Genomic DNA, 13,169 nt, shown 5'->3' on the forward strand with positions numbered 1-13,169 from the left:
CCAACAACAGCATGGCTGACCGAGGACAAGGTGGCACGATAGGTTTCACTCTTGAAGTCTGGCTCTGAAATGAAACCGCATCTTGAAAGAACAAATAAGCTAGAACTGCATTTGAATCACTGTGCAACCACTTTGCATCAGTAGCAGCCACTCTGTGGCTCTGAGCCTCAGGCTCCTACTGGATTTGGGCATAAGGGTTCCCCTCCTCTAACCCCTCTCATGACTCTGGACCTGTATGAAGGCCAAAGCACAACCATAGATTGCACTGGGAAAATCTGCAGTCAGGGACCTCTCCAGGATACTGAGAAGCAACCATGTCAGTCTAGAGACTAAGGTGTGCTTAACGTAGGCCATGGTCTTCGCAATTACTAGTTATACATCAGAGAGCTGGATGATGACTAAGGATTATAGAAGAGGAATAGATGTCTTTGACTTGTGATATTGAAGAAGAGTCTTGAACACACTGCCAAGAAAACAAATAGGTCTGTCTTTGGAGAGGGTAAAACCAAGTTACACTTTGGAGGCTAGGATTTTGAAGCTTTGTCTCACATATTTTGGGCATGTGGCCAGGAGCAACAACAGATCCTTGGAGAAGGACATTATGCTCAGAAGGGTGGAGGGGGCATATGAGATGGATTGACATAGTAACTAGGGCAATGAGGGTAAGTGTATCGGAGTCAGTGAGACTGGTTCAGGACAGAGCAGGGTTCAGAGCTGCTATACATAGGGTCCTAAGGGTCGCAGAAGACTCGATGGCACATAACAACAACAACAAGTACAACCATTTCCTTTTTCCTCTTATACCCTACTGAGGGCTAGCCCCCTCCCCAGGCCCCACAATAGTGTCTCCAGCTTATTCCTGTTTCAACCTTCTGTCCCCACCTTCCTCTCCCCACCTGACCTATTACCGCCCCCTCTCTGCCTCTGCCTCCCTTTGTCCCTCTTTCCTGCTGAACCCTGCTCAACACTACACAGTGTTTACAAGACAGCAATGACAGTTTTTTCTTTCTCTCTTTTGTCTCCCTTTCTTGCTGGAAAGGAAATGTGCTTACAATCTCCCAGGAAGAAGTGAAGGCTGCAGAAGAGGAAATGCAAACAAAGGCCAGTGGGCCCGTGGGTGGTAGGTGTCCCCAGCACCTTCCGCACCCACCCACAGGCGCACACACACACAAGCACACGTGTACATACAGTTTGTCTCCCTGCTGAGCCTCCAAGAATGGCTCTGTTATTGGGGGGGGGCAGATAATTGGAAATGTCGATCTTTATTCTGGAGGATAAACAGGGCAGAGGGACACCGAAAGTGAAGGGAGGGGAGGGAGAGGGAGAGAAGAGCCACAGAGTGAGCCTGGGGTGGGGAAAGAGCCAGAGGAAGAGAAAAGCCAGATGGTAGGGACACAGGGAAAGAGAAAAAAGAGATCTGAAGGGGACTGGAGAGATGGAGCAGGGAGCTACCCCTCTGAGTCTCGCTGAAAATTAAGGGGAACATGCCCCTCAGTAGAGGAGCTGGGTGGGAACTCCTGCACTATCCAGTCCTCAGGATCTCTAAATACGAGGGCAGGAGAGCTGACCCCTCCTCCAGCAAAGTCGTGCTGGCCACAGGCAGGACCCTCAGTCTGGAGAGTTGAAAGGCAGCATAGCTCCTCTGGTCCAGAGACTGAGGCAGAAATCACACCCCAACTTCATGAACCCCTTCCAGGCCCATGGTCCTACCTTTCCCTGCCCTGCTGTAGGGGCACGTGGACATCATCAGAGGTTTGTGCCCCTCTGCAGGGCAGGAGGGGGTGTGGTAAGCCTAGGGGGACATTCTCTGAGAGAAAGAGGGTGAGTGTGTGTTAAAAAGTGTGTGGTATACTTACAAAAAAAAAAAGTGTGTGGTAGAGAGTGCACAGCGGGGTGCCTGTGTGTTTTTCCATGTGTGTGTAATACGGAGTATGAATTTGAACTTGTTTCTGTGTGTGTTGAGTAAGGTATAGTGTCTGTTCCTATATGTGTATATCTCGTCTCCATATATATGTGGGGTAAGTAACAGGCATCAGTGTGAAGTGTTTGCTTATGCACAACTAGGACTTGCATGCCTCTGGAATGGCTAAGATCAACATACCATGGACCGCCAAGAAAACAAATAGATCCGTCTTGGAGAGGGTGAAACAAAGTCTTTCCTTGGAGGCTAGGATTTTGAAGCTCTGTCACATACTCTGGGCACGTGGCCAGGAGGGACTGGTTCTTGAAGAAGGACATCATTCCCAGAAGGGTGGACGGACATCACAAGAGAGGAAGACCCCAAATGAGATGGGGCAATGAGGGTTGGTGTGTCAGAATTAGTGAGACTGGTTCAGGATAAGAAAGGGTTCAGAGCTGCTGTACATAGGGTCGCTATAGCCACAGGAGACTCGATATCACATAACAACAACAACAACATATTATATTGGTTGTTTTTATTTAAGCCACTTGTTCAAAATCAACAAGACCTTGGGGAGGGCCTTTGTATTTATATTGTTGTTATATTTTGGAGGAACATTCTTCTAAGTGGTACAACACTCTTCTGTCAATTTGCTGTACTGAGGTAACCTGGGGTTGCTATAACGCTGAACCTTGTGCCATTGGGGTATCAAATGCCATAACAGTTAACCTATGGTGGACAGTTTGATGGAGCTCCCAGTTTAAGACAGGTTTGGAAGCAGGAGTGGCATCCACTTCCTAAATAACATGCCTCTGAAAACTCTACGAACTTTGAGAACTGATTAGTCATTTTGTTCAGGTCTTTTGTTCATAGGGTCACTTTGAGTTGTTCTTGACTCCATGGCAATCAACAACAACAAGATCAACAGAGGGAGCTTTGGTGACCCAGCAGTAACAAGCTGCGCTGCAATTCTAGTGGCATGTGGTTCGAATCTACTAAGAGCTCCACAGGAGAAAGATGGGCATTCTTCTCCCATGCGATTAAGTGCCTCTGGAAACCCATCGGAGGGTCAGCTATGGGTCCGTTCAGATTCGAGGATACACAACAATAACAGGATCAACAGAAGTAGGTTCTTCCAACCTCAGTCTCCACACCTCTGCCCAAGCTCCTGGGAGCCACAGCAGCGGATGGCCCAGTAACAAGAAGGACACTACACTCAGCGTCCAGGGGCTCTTATGGCTGTGCTTTCATCACTAAACATTGTCTCTGTATGGGCACCTGGCCAAGTCTGGAGCCTCCTCTGGCCTCTAACATCTGCTTGTGGTTGGAGAGAACTGCTTCTCACCCTGCCACTAGCTACCTCTGAGCTTCTGGAGGGCAGGATTAAGGTTCTGTCCTTGCTCCTTGCCTGGACCAAGCTACAGCCTGGCATGGAGCCAGCACTCAGCAAATGTTCATCATGTCATGACCAAGAGCCTAATTACCTAAGGGCACAGGTTTAAATCCGAGGAAGACTGGACCAGGGCTTCTTGCCAGGAAACTTGGACTCGATAAGTTGTTCACATAGGGCCAGGTCAGTACTCAGCCAGGACTGAGAAGCCATCGCTTTACTGACCTGCAGGACTCCTGTCCAGGGGCAGCATCACCAGGGAGGCAAGGCCAAGGGACAGGCGCGTCTCTGCCAAAAGCTGATCCCAAGCTGCACAGCCCTGTCATTTTCTAGGCTAAGGCACAAAGGAGGTCCCATCCATTTTCTCTGGAGGACACATCCCCTTCTTGACAGGACCATCTCTCATCTGAACATCTTCATCCTCCAAAGACTCACATTGAACCCTCGAGACCTTATTCTTTCCCTTGGAACCACAAACGATGACAGGGACCATAAGTTATCCTCAGGGTTAGGTCTAGCTTTGGGGATGGCCTCTGGGCCTGGCCCACATTGGGTAGCACGGGGAACAAGGCTGAGAGTCTCTCCCAAATTAAAGCATGAAGACAATTAAGATACATAGTTCCGCTATTGGTCAAGGGCCTCAACCCACACAGAGTCCTTTTTTTGATCACACACTGAGCTCTGATCTTGCTCATACACGGAACTCTAGCCCTGGTCATAGACTGAGCTTATACCTCTAATTAGGAACAGGAAACTCATTTGTCCTAAGACTATGGACAAACATATCTCCAGAATCTGAGCCTCCATTTTCTCATCTTTTTTGGTGGTGGAGGACCTTGGGACTGGGTCAGTCCCCCATTCCCCTCTTCAGAGGAGGGGGTCGTTCAGAAGCTGGCCTGCCACTCTGCTGACCTAGTGATGTGGGGGAGCATTGGTTGCTGACACCTTCCGGTCCCCACCCCCACCCGACACTTTCAGCCCAAGCATCACTAATTTTTGCAGCCGCCGTGATAAATGGCATTGTCGGCAAAATGACATCTTTCTAATCTGCTGCAAGACAGATGGGTCCCAGAGCTCACTCCCCCTCCGGAGAGCCTGTCCAGACCAGCCTGCCTGAGGAACGGGGAGAACAGGACAGGCACAAATGGCCAGACTAGGCGGGCTGGCAGGGGGACTCCAAGCTCAGAATTGGATATTCAGATTTTCCACAGGGTCCCTTTTAAAAATATATCATTGCTTTGGTGTTTTGTTTTTTAAAAAAAAATAATTCCAAAGATATTCTTTACTCTTCTGTCCAAAGTTAAGCCATCAGTTAAACTTCATTTTAAATTAAAATCTGGATATTATGAAAACTATTAAAAATTAGTTATCTGACACCATCTTCGTTCCAAGAGGACATTTATTCTTCTCTGTCCCCATTCTTGAGATAGTGACTGGTGAGGAAAGCATCTCTGCCTGAGCCAGGGGGTCTCTGAGCTCCTCCAGCCCTTCTCCTCTCTCAAGACCCTCTCCATCCTTGTTTCCCTCTTCCAGTCCCCCTCAAAACATCAAATCTGTTTTCAGCTGCACCCTGCACCCCCTTCCCCAATCTCCCTCAGGCTTCCAGGACAGAGGCAGAATCCTCTCCATCTACCTGTAGCCAAAGGAGCCAAGGGTGAGGGGGGAGTCCAGAATTGTGGATTTGGATGTCAAGGGTTAAATAAGGATAAATAGGAGCCATGGACACCCCAGCTACTGCCCATCCCAGAGCCCAAAGCAAAGAAGCAGGGAAGAGGCTGGGCTGGGAGTGTCTCTGGAAGGTCTGAACGCGATGGGTGGGGCAATGCTGCCCCCTACTGGCTGGCTCTCTGTTTCCTTCTAATAAATCCTCTCTGCACTCAGAGACCCTCCAGAGACGATGGGTGGTGTTGCAGACACGCCACTTCAAGAGACCAGGCCTTTCTCCAGTCCCATCACCTCCTACCTAGGTATAGCCATTCCTGTCCAAACTTCTTCCACTGCCCTAAACACGGAAACATTAAAAACACCAATCATATTGGCTAATTACTCCCAAAACAAAGCGTGAGTCTCCTCCAAGCTGCCTACGGTCTGATGTCAAAAACCACATTGCCTCCTACACCTCACATTCCTTCCACCTGAGCATATCCCAGTTCCCCGTCCCTGAACACTGTGGCCCCACTTGTATGCCTTCACCCTTACCTCCCAGCTACCTCCTCCAGGAAGGCCCATCTCCGTTTATTCTTCACCTAGGATCCCCCATGACTACCTCATGCTCATCTGCAACTAGAATGGACCCTCTTGATTGTCCTTCATGGATGCTGACCACTACCAGGGGTCAGAGACACAAAGCCCCGGAGCCAGAGAGTAACGTGGGCATCCTCCAAGCCACCTCACTCAACATCTACAGAGCCATCCTGAGGTTCAGAGAGGGACAGGAGATACCCAAGGTCACACAGCAGGTTAATGATTTGGGTTGGACTAGAACTCAGCTTTCCAAAGTCCCTGCCTAGGGTCCCTGAGAAGGTATGTTACTGCCTCCCCTCCACCCGGATGAAGCCTCCTTGAGCCCACTGGCCTCCACGATATATCCCAGCCCCTCTCCCAGAGCAGGGCCCAAAGGAAACAGTCACAAGTATTGGAAGAACAAAAGGATTTATAAATAAATGCACTGCTGGACAGTCAGCAGGCTGAGTCGCTCTTCTAGGAATAGAAAAATAAATTCTGTAGAATGAGGAGGAGTGGGGCAGCCAAGTGCACCCAGGGGCTCAGTCGCGAATGTGAACCACCAGTGGGCACAGATAGGGCGAGTGTTTGATGCCCATGGTGAAAGCAGGTATGTGGGGCTTGTGCACAGTGACCTGCTGGACATCATGGGACCCGGGGCTGGGTCGCAATGTGTGGTCCACAGGGTAGGTGAAGCGCCTGGCCATGCTGTAGGCGGGGCTGCGGTGCTGATAGACTGAAGGCTCAGGCCGGGTGTGAGTGGCTGGACCTGGGCCACCCGCCACATTCTCCTTGTAGAACCAGTTCTTGTCCTGGGAGGCCAGACTATAGCAGGGGGCAGCTCGCCTGGTGGGGGTCTTGGGCCCCAGGACAAGGGGCAGCTCGTATTGGTTGGGGGCTGGATTGGGGTCCATCACTCTGTATGGGTACCGGTCGCTGAAGGTGTACTGAGGAGCCCTGCGTTCCCCCGGAGGGGGGACCTTCTCAGGAGAGTAATGGCCAGGGGCTAAGGTGGGGCTCAGGCCTGGAAGAGTCAAAGGAGGGGGGTCTCAGGGCAGAGGCCTAATGGGCCCAGGAGCTGGGGTGCTGGTTTGTCTGTGGGGGTTTTGGCTTCAACTCCCTCACCGGGCCATGGGAAGGACTATGACACTGTTGTCATATGTATGAACTGTGCCATCATAGCACCACCCCTAGGCTCCAGCATCCTGAGACGGTACCTGAGAGATTGCTGCCCCTGAGCTGTTAGCCTCACTATGTCCCTACCTGTCATGAGCCCCATGGCAGTTTCATTGTAACAACACTGCCATACAGAACAACCCAAGCCCTTTACTGTGCAGTCCACTCAACCTATAAGGACCCTCTAAGACAGAGTGCAACAGCACTGGCTAAAAACTATGGGGCAGATATGGTGGTGCCTGTACTGGACATTAGTATCCTAATGGGACACTGCAAGGAGATGCCAGCATCCACAGACCCAGAGAGGGGGTCATGGCCCTTTGTTCCTCCCTCAAGTCTTGAGGGGTGAACTCCAACTCCCCTGCCTCCACCTCCCTCCCCAGCCGCACCCCATCTTACGCAGGTTGGCTATGCGCTCCTCCATGGTGAACTTTGGGTCACCAGACATTCCAAACCTGGTCACTTTAGGATCCAATAAATAACAAAACTTGGGGTTGGACACACTGGTAGTCCCTGCGGGGAAGCCAAGACGAGGGCTGGTCAGCCCTGAGGCCGCCCTGGTGTGAGCCTATCCTGCCTTCATGATAGACCCCTGTCCCCCTAAAAGAGGAGAAATGGCTCTTGGGAGTTTCTAGAATTCCTGGTTTCCCCATCTGTAAAATGGGACTATTAACACATAGCCAGTCATTCTGAAGCTCTAGCTCAGAAGACACATAGAACAACAGCTGCACTATAGCTCAGTTGCCACCCACCCCAGTAGGGACCGGTGCCAAGGGGTAATAATAGCTACTACAGATTAGGATTAGGAAGGGGTCCAGCCCTGGCCAGTGGGTTGCTCTGCTGAGAAGGGTGTGTCCTCCCAGAGGGGCCTTGCTATCACAGGAATCTAAAACCACAGCTCCAGAGCTCTGTCCAGCCTCTCCTAATCCTGACCTTGGCCAGCAGGTCCTACCTCCCACTCCACCCCTGAGTTTCTGGGCACTTGAAGTGCCCACTCCTCCCTAAAACTTGCAGCTAGGTCTGCCCAGCCACTGTTCTGCCCAGTCAAACACAGAGACCAAGCTGAAGAAGGCAAAGAACCTTTCCAAGGTCCCTGGAGAGGTCCACTGGGGGAGTCTACAGAGATGCCCTCAGAGGTCACTTGGGCATCTCTGTTGGCTTCCTTCTGAATCCTGGGACCACCTAGTTCCTAGAACCTGTAGTTAGAAAGACTTCATGCCTCTCACTGTCCACTGTCACCCTCACTGTCCCCCACCTCTAAAGAGAGGTAGAAGGATCACCACTCACGCTTCTCCGCGGGCCGGGGGTGCAGGGTGTAGGCTGGCTCCTGGAACATGGAGATGTCGTGGTTGAGGTAGCCAGTGCAGGATGGCCGGCAGTACTTGGCAGGCCCAGGACCTAACGGGCAGACAGCACAGCCGTCAGACTGCAGCTGCAGAAGCGGAAGCAGGGCAAGCCCCAGGCACTGCACACCCTGAGAATACTGGGGGGTTTTCTCCCTCAGTATCTCCCCTCAAGAAAGAGGGGCATCTCTGCCTGTGCAATTTACAGCTCAGGAACCCAATGAAGGCTCAGCCAAAGAGTCAGCTCTGATTCCACAGCCATGAGTTCTCTTCCTGCAAATGTTTTGCTATCGTAAACCTCACCATGGAGCTGCTTCTTTTAAGGGGAGACTGTTCACAGCTAAAATGGGATTTCCCTTGGGCAGGCAAGGCACAGAGGTAAAGTTATGGTTGTTAGCTGACATACAGTCAGCCCCTGACTCACAGATACCCTGTGTAGAGCAGAACAGATGCAGCCCTCCTTCACCAGCCCACAACTGATTGGAATTCAGCCCATTATGACCTAAGGCTTTCATTGGTTGCTGTTAAATGAGATGCCAAACCTTTCTTCCTAATCTTCCCTAGTCTAGAAGCTCTGCTGAAACTCATTCCACAAGTCAGATAGGGGCTATATCTGAGATGCAAACCCAGACCTCTGACACAGAGAACAAGAATTTCACCACTGAATCACCACTATCCGATTGTTGTTGTTATTGTGTGCTGTCGAGTCCTAATTGGCCAGTTGTCAACCATCCAGGGGGTTCTTAGAGGCAGCCAATTGCATGGGAGGAGATCACTCATTCTCCCATGAAGCAGCCGGTGAATTCAAATTGTGTTCCTTTGGGATTGCAACATAGTTACTTACCACTAAGCCGTAAGAACTCCCTGGATCCCTCTTTAATAAGCCCCATCGGGTGGATTACAATTCATGGCAACCCTCTGTGTTGCAAAGTAGAAGTTCAGTCTCTCCAGCAAGGTATGTATTTATGTTGTTCGGCTGTGACATTTCCCAAGCAGGTCTTCCTTTAGAGGCCTCCGGGTAGACGCAGATCACCAACCTGTCAATTAAGCCTCTTCCTTAACTGTTCTACCACCAAGAAATTCCAAGGTTTTTGTTAAGTGCCATCAAGTCAGAACTTACTCATTGCTGACCCTCCAGCAGGTTTTCAGAGCCTATAAATCACACAGGAGGAGATAACTCTTTTCCCCATGGAGCTACTGATGGATTCAGACAATTTGCCTTTGTATTGGCAGCAACTCTACCCTCTAGTTCATGAGCATGCTCTCCAATAAAGGTGTTGTTGTTGTTGTTGGGTATCATAGCTTATCCTCCCAGTGATTTTCAGACACAGTTAATTTCACAGGAGTAAACAGCTCATCTTTCTCCCACAGAGCAGCTGGTAGATTCAAACGTGCCTTTGGGTTGACAACACAATTTCTTACCTCTGCAGGAGTGGCATCCAATTCCTAAACAACATGCCTCCAGAAACTCTATGAACTTTGATAAATGTCGATAGTGGTAGAGGGGCTTCAGACCTTTTGTTCATAGGGTCGCTATGAGTCGTGCTCTACCCAAAAGCAAGCAACAACAACAGGCCACCACAGCTCCCTAATAAAGGTAACAGTTCCAACCCCCAGAACTGGTCACTTCCTGAGAAACCTCATAACATCTAAGCTGGTCATATCAAAGACCAGACAATAGATCCTGAGAAGGCTGTGAGACTGATCAAAATAGCCCACACCTAATTTAATTGACTCTAGGTCATATAGCCCTGGTGTACAAATTGCCATACAGCGGTAAATTGTGGTTGCTATGAGGCTGAGCACTGTGACACTTATGTGTCAAATGGCATTAATGGTTGGCTACCCAATGCGGACAGAGAGTGGGGTGGAGCTCCCCGTTGAAAACAAGCTTGGGAGGAGGAGTGGCATCCACTTCCATAATAGCTTGCCTCCAGAAACCCTATGAACCTGGAGAGAGGAAGAAAGACACACAAGCGTCGAGGACTCTCCTTTATAAGGTCGCTATGAGTCGCCTGCTAGTCGCTATGAGTCTCCTGCTACTCGAGGACACTTAACAACAACAACAACAACAACTTCATTAACACCCCCAATTCCAAGAAATACCATCTTCCTTAGTATGAGCCATTTTGATCCTCTCCTCATGCTGTGTGGCTGGGTCACTTGGCGTTCCTCTCAGACCGGTCACTTGGTGTCCCTCTCAGACCACACAATAAAGGCCTGTTCATTTCTTAGGACCAGTTTCTTTCTTTCTTTCTCTCTCTCTCCCGCCCTCAAACTCTTGTTTTCTATCTAACAGCAATGAGCTGACTTCACTCTGCATCCAGCGTTGTTACTGTTGGGGGCCATTGAGTCACCTATGACACACAGCTGTCCTCTGAACAACAGATCTGAGCCTTACTCCCTTCTGCACTCGCCTCACACTTTCTGTTATGGTCAAGCCCCCTGTGGTAGTCACTGTCAATCCATCCCCTTGAGGGTCTGCGTCTTTTTTACTGACGCTTTACCTTTCCCAGCATGATGGCTCTCTCCAAGGACTGGGTCCTCCTGAAAATATGCCCAGAGTAAGTGAGACAAAGTTTTACCATCTTTGCCTCTAAGAAGCATTCTGATTGCACTTCCTTCAAGATAGATTTGCTTGTTGTTTTTTTGGCAATCCATGGAATACTCAATACTCTTCCTCAATACCACAAGTCAGAGACATCAGTGCTTCTGTTAGCCTTATTCATTGTCCAGCTTTCAATTTCATAGGAAGCAATTGAAAAGACCATGGCTTGAATCAGGCACACCTTACTCTTTAAACTGACATCCTTTCTTTTTAGAATTTTTAAGAGGTTCTTGATAGCCAGTTTCCCCAATGTAACATGTTTTTTATTGCTTGATGGCTGGTACCAAGGATGTTGACTGTGGATCCAAGTAAAATGGAATCAATGACAACTTCAGTCTTTTCTCCATCTATCATGATACTTATTGATCCACCACTCATCTGTCAATTTGCATGTTGCTGTGATGTTGGAAGCTACGCCACCAGTATTTCAAGTAGCAAGAGGCTCAAACATGGCAAACATGTTTCAGCAGTTTCCAGACTAAGACAGATTTAGAAACCCAACTGGCCATTCACTTCTAAAATAGCAAGCCTTTGAAAACTCGAAGGGTAATTAATGGAAGAACATTGCGGGATATAATACTAGAAGATGGGCCTCTTGGGCCGGAAGGCACTCAATGTGACCAGGGAAGAGCTAGCTCCTTAAAGTAGAGTCTATGGTAATGACACGGATGGAAGAAAACTTTTGCCCAATGATGAACCTTCATTTGCTGATGTGGCAAGACTCAAACTGAGGGGAAAGAGCTGCAAACATCCTTTAATAACTGGAACATGTACCAAGTTACCAAGTATGAATCTAGGAAAATTGAAAGTTATAAAAATGACATACGACTCATAAAGATAGATATCTGAAGCACTAGAGAGCTGAGATGGACTGGTACTGGCCATTTCTAATCAGACAATCATGTGATCTGCTATGCACATTTTATATAGATTATTTTGTTTAAGAATCTAAACTACCCTTGAAGATAGATGCTATCTTGCAGATAAGAACTTTGAGGCTTAGAAACCACACAAGCTGGTAATGTGGAAATTCTATGATAGTCAGCAGAGCCTAAGCACTGAATCTCTCTACTCTACCCTATCTCTTCTCTAAGAGCAATTATCAGGCATTACAACATAACATGAATTTGTTTGCCTGCTCTCTGCTGAAAATAAGAGTCAAGAGCCATGAAGAAAGTTAAAGCCAGGCTAAAGGCTCCAGTGAAGGCCCTGACGTTTTCCCAACTAGTTCCTGCCTGCCCCAACTCCTACTCTGCCACCTCCCTAAAATAATCCTGGCAGCCTCTAGTAGCCAAGAGGTTCAGCTTGAAGCTGCAAGTCTTCTGACAACTTTGAGGAGAATCTGAAAGGCCTTTTCAGGAGGCAGGACTGGCAGGCTAATGCCCTTGGCAGTCCTGCAGGAAGGGAAGGGCGCTAAGCTCCGGGAGGGGACCACTCTCACCTTTGAGCATGGCCATGATGACAGGAGGCTGCTTTACCTCCTGCCCTGAGGACGATGGTGCCTTCTTCTCAGGTGGCTGCCTGGAGGACGAAGAGTTCCTGGGCCTGTGGGGTGGCTTCATGGCTGGGGTGTGGGGTGGGGAGGCAATAGCAGTTACTATGAGATTCTAGTAGCAGGGAAAGAGCTGGGCTTCTGTGGGATCTGTGCAAAGGCCCCTCTGACCACACTGTCCCACACTAGGGCTTGTGTAGGGGCCAGGAGAGAAGCAGGTCTTCCCGCCGGAGCGGCAGAAGCTGTTTGGGGTGCAGCCAGCCTCCAGGCTCAGCAGGCTGGAGCTGGGAGTGACATCACTCCAGAACTTGGACTGTGAACTCTGGAATGTTTATTTCTCCTGGTTGCCGGGACATCTGCGCTGTGCCGTGGAAAGTCTATGCTCGGAGCTCAGTATCGAACCAAGACTCAACCTGAACTCTCCACCTACACCCATAACTGGGCTGAACAGCCTGAGGGCCCAGGGACAGGGAGTGGAGGGATGAACAGAACTACCACAAACAAAGCTGAAACTCTTCCCCAGAAGAGTACTCGGGTACTCTCAGGTTGAGTAAAGAGGAGGAGATGTGGGTGGGTCATAGGGGAAGCCTGAACAGCACCCTGGAGACTCTGTAACTTTCTCTCCCTCTCCCATCCTTCATTCCAAGTTCTCAATATGCCTTCTCTTCTCTCAAAGTCAGTATTTCACTAGATAGAAAGAATGAACCAACTATTTCACACTATAGTGTGAACGTCTGATCGCACCTTCCCAGGCTTAGATCCTGGTCTAACTCAAGGAACACAGACTTGCCTTCTGGTGGCATTTCAGAACTGGAAAGCAAATCAAGGAGAGATACAGAGAGGTGATATTGAGGCACAAGATGCCACTTTCTAAATGTAGTGCCAAGACCACCCTCTGGAGAGGGGCCAGTGGGGAGTATGATAGGAAACCATGAGGAATAGGAAAGGTGCCTAACCCTTGATTGATAAATGACCCTCAAAACTGAGGGAATTGAGACCTAATCACCCTATAAGTTCCTAAAAACTATAAGGACCTG

The 13,169-nt window shown here is 49.3% G+C and overlaps 1 protein-coding gene across 1 annotated transcript; it reads right to left on the bottom strand.

Annotated features, from left to right (window-relative positions):
* Window positions 1-6,055: 6,055 nt before the first annotated feature.
* On the bottom strand, window positions 6,056-12,202 carry ODF3L1 (outer dense fiber of sperm tails 3-like 1). Its single transcript, XM_006888374.1, has 4 exons — window positions 12,082-12,202; window positions 7,977-8,087; window positions 7,089-7,202; window positions 6,056-6,537 (listed from the first exon to the last, which is right to left on the bottom strand). The coding sequence occupies exons 1-4, from the start codon at window positions 12,200-12,202 to the stop codon at window positions 6,056-6,058; spliced, it is 828 nt and encodes a 275-aa protein (XP_006888436.1).
* Window positions 12,203-13,169: the final 967 nt, after the last annotated feature.

The sequence above is a fragment of the Elephantulus edwardii genome, unplaced genomic scaffold (genome assembly GCF_000299155.1).
Source record: "Elephantulus edwardii isolate Elephantulus edwardi_28Jun2011 unplaced genomic scaffold, EleEdw1.0 scaffold00066, whole genome shotgun sequence".
In the NCBI taxonomy this organism is placed as follows: Eukaryota; Metazoa; Chordata; class Mammalia; order Macroscelidea; family Macroscelididae; genus Elephantulus; species Elephantulus edwardii.

Excerpts from the sequence above, each read along its gene's own strand:
- ODF3L1 (XM_006888374.1), bottom strand. The coding sequence starts at position 12,202 with ATGAAGCCACCCCACAGGCCCAGGAACTCTTCGTCCTCCAGGCAGCCA. Across the intron at positions 8,088-12,081 it reads CATCATGGCCATGCTCAAAG|GTCCTGGGCCTGCCAAGTAC; the intron begins GTGAGAGTGGTC and ends TCTGCCCGTTAG. Across the intron at positions 6,538-7,088 it reads GGAGCGCATAGCCAACCTGC|GCCTGAGCCCCACCTTAGCC; the intron begins GTAAGATGGGGT and ends TGACTCTTCCAG.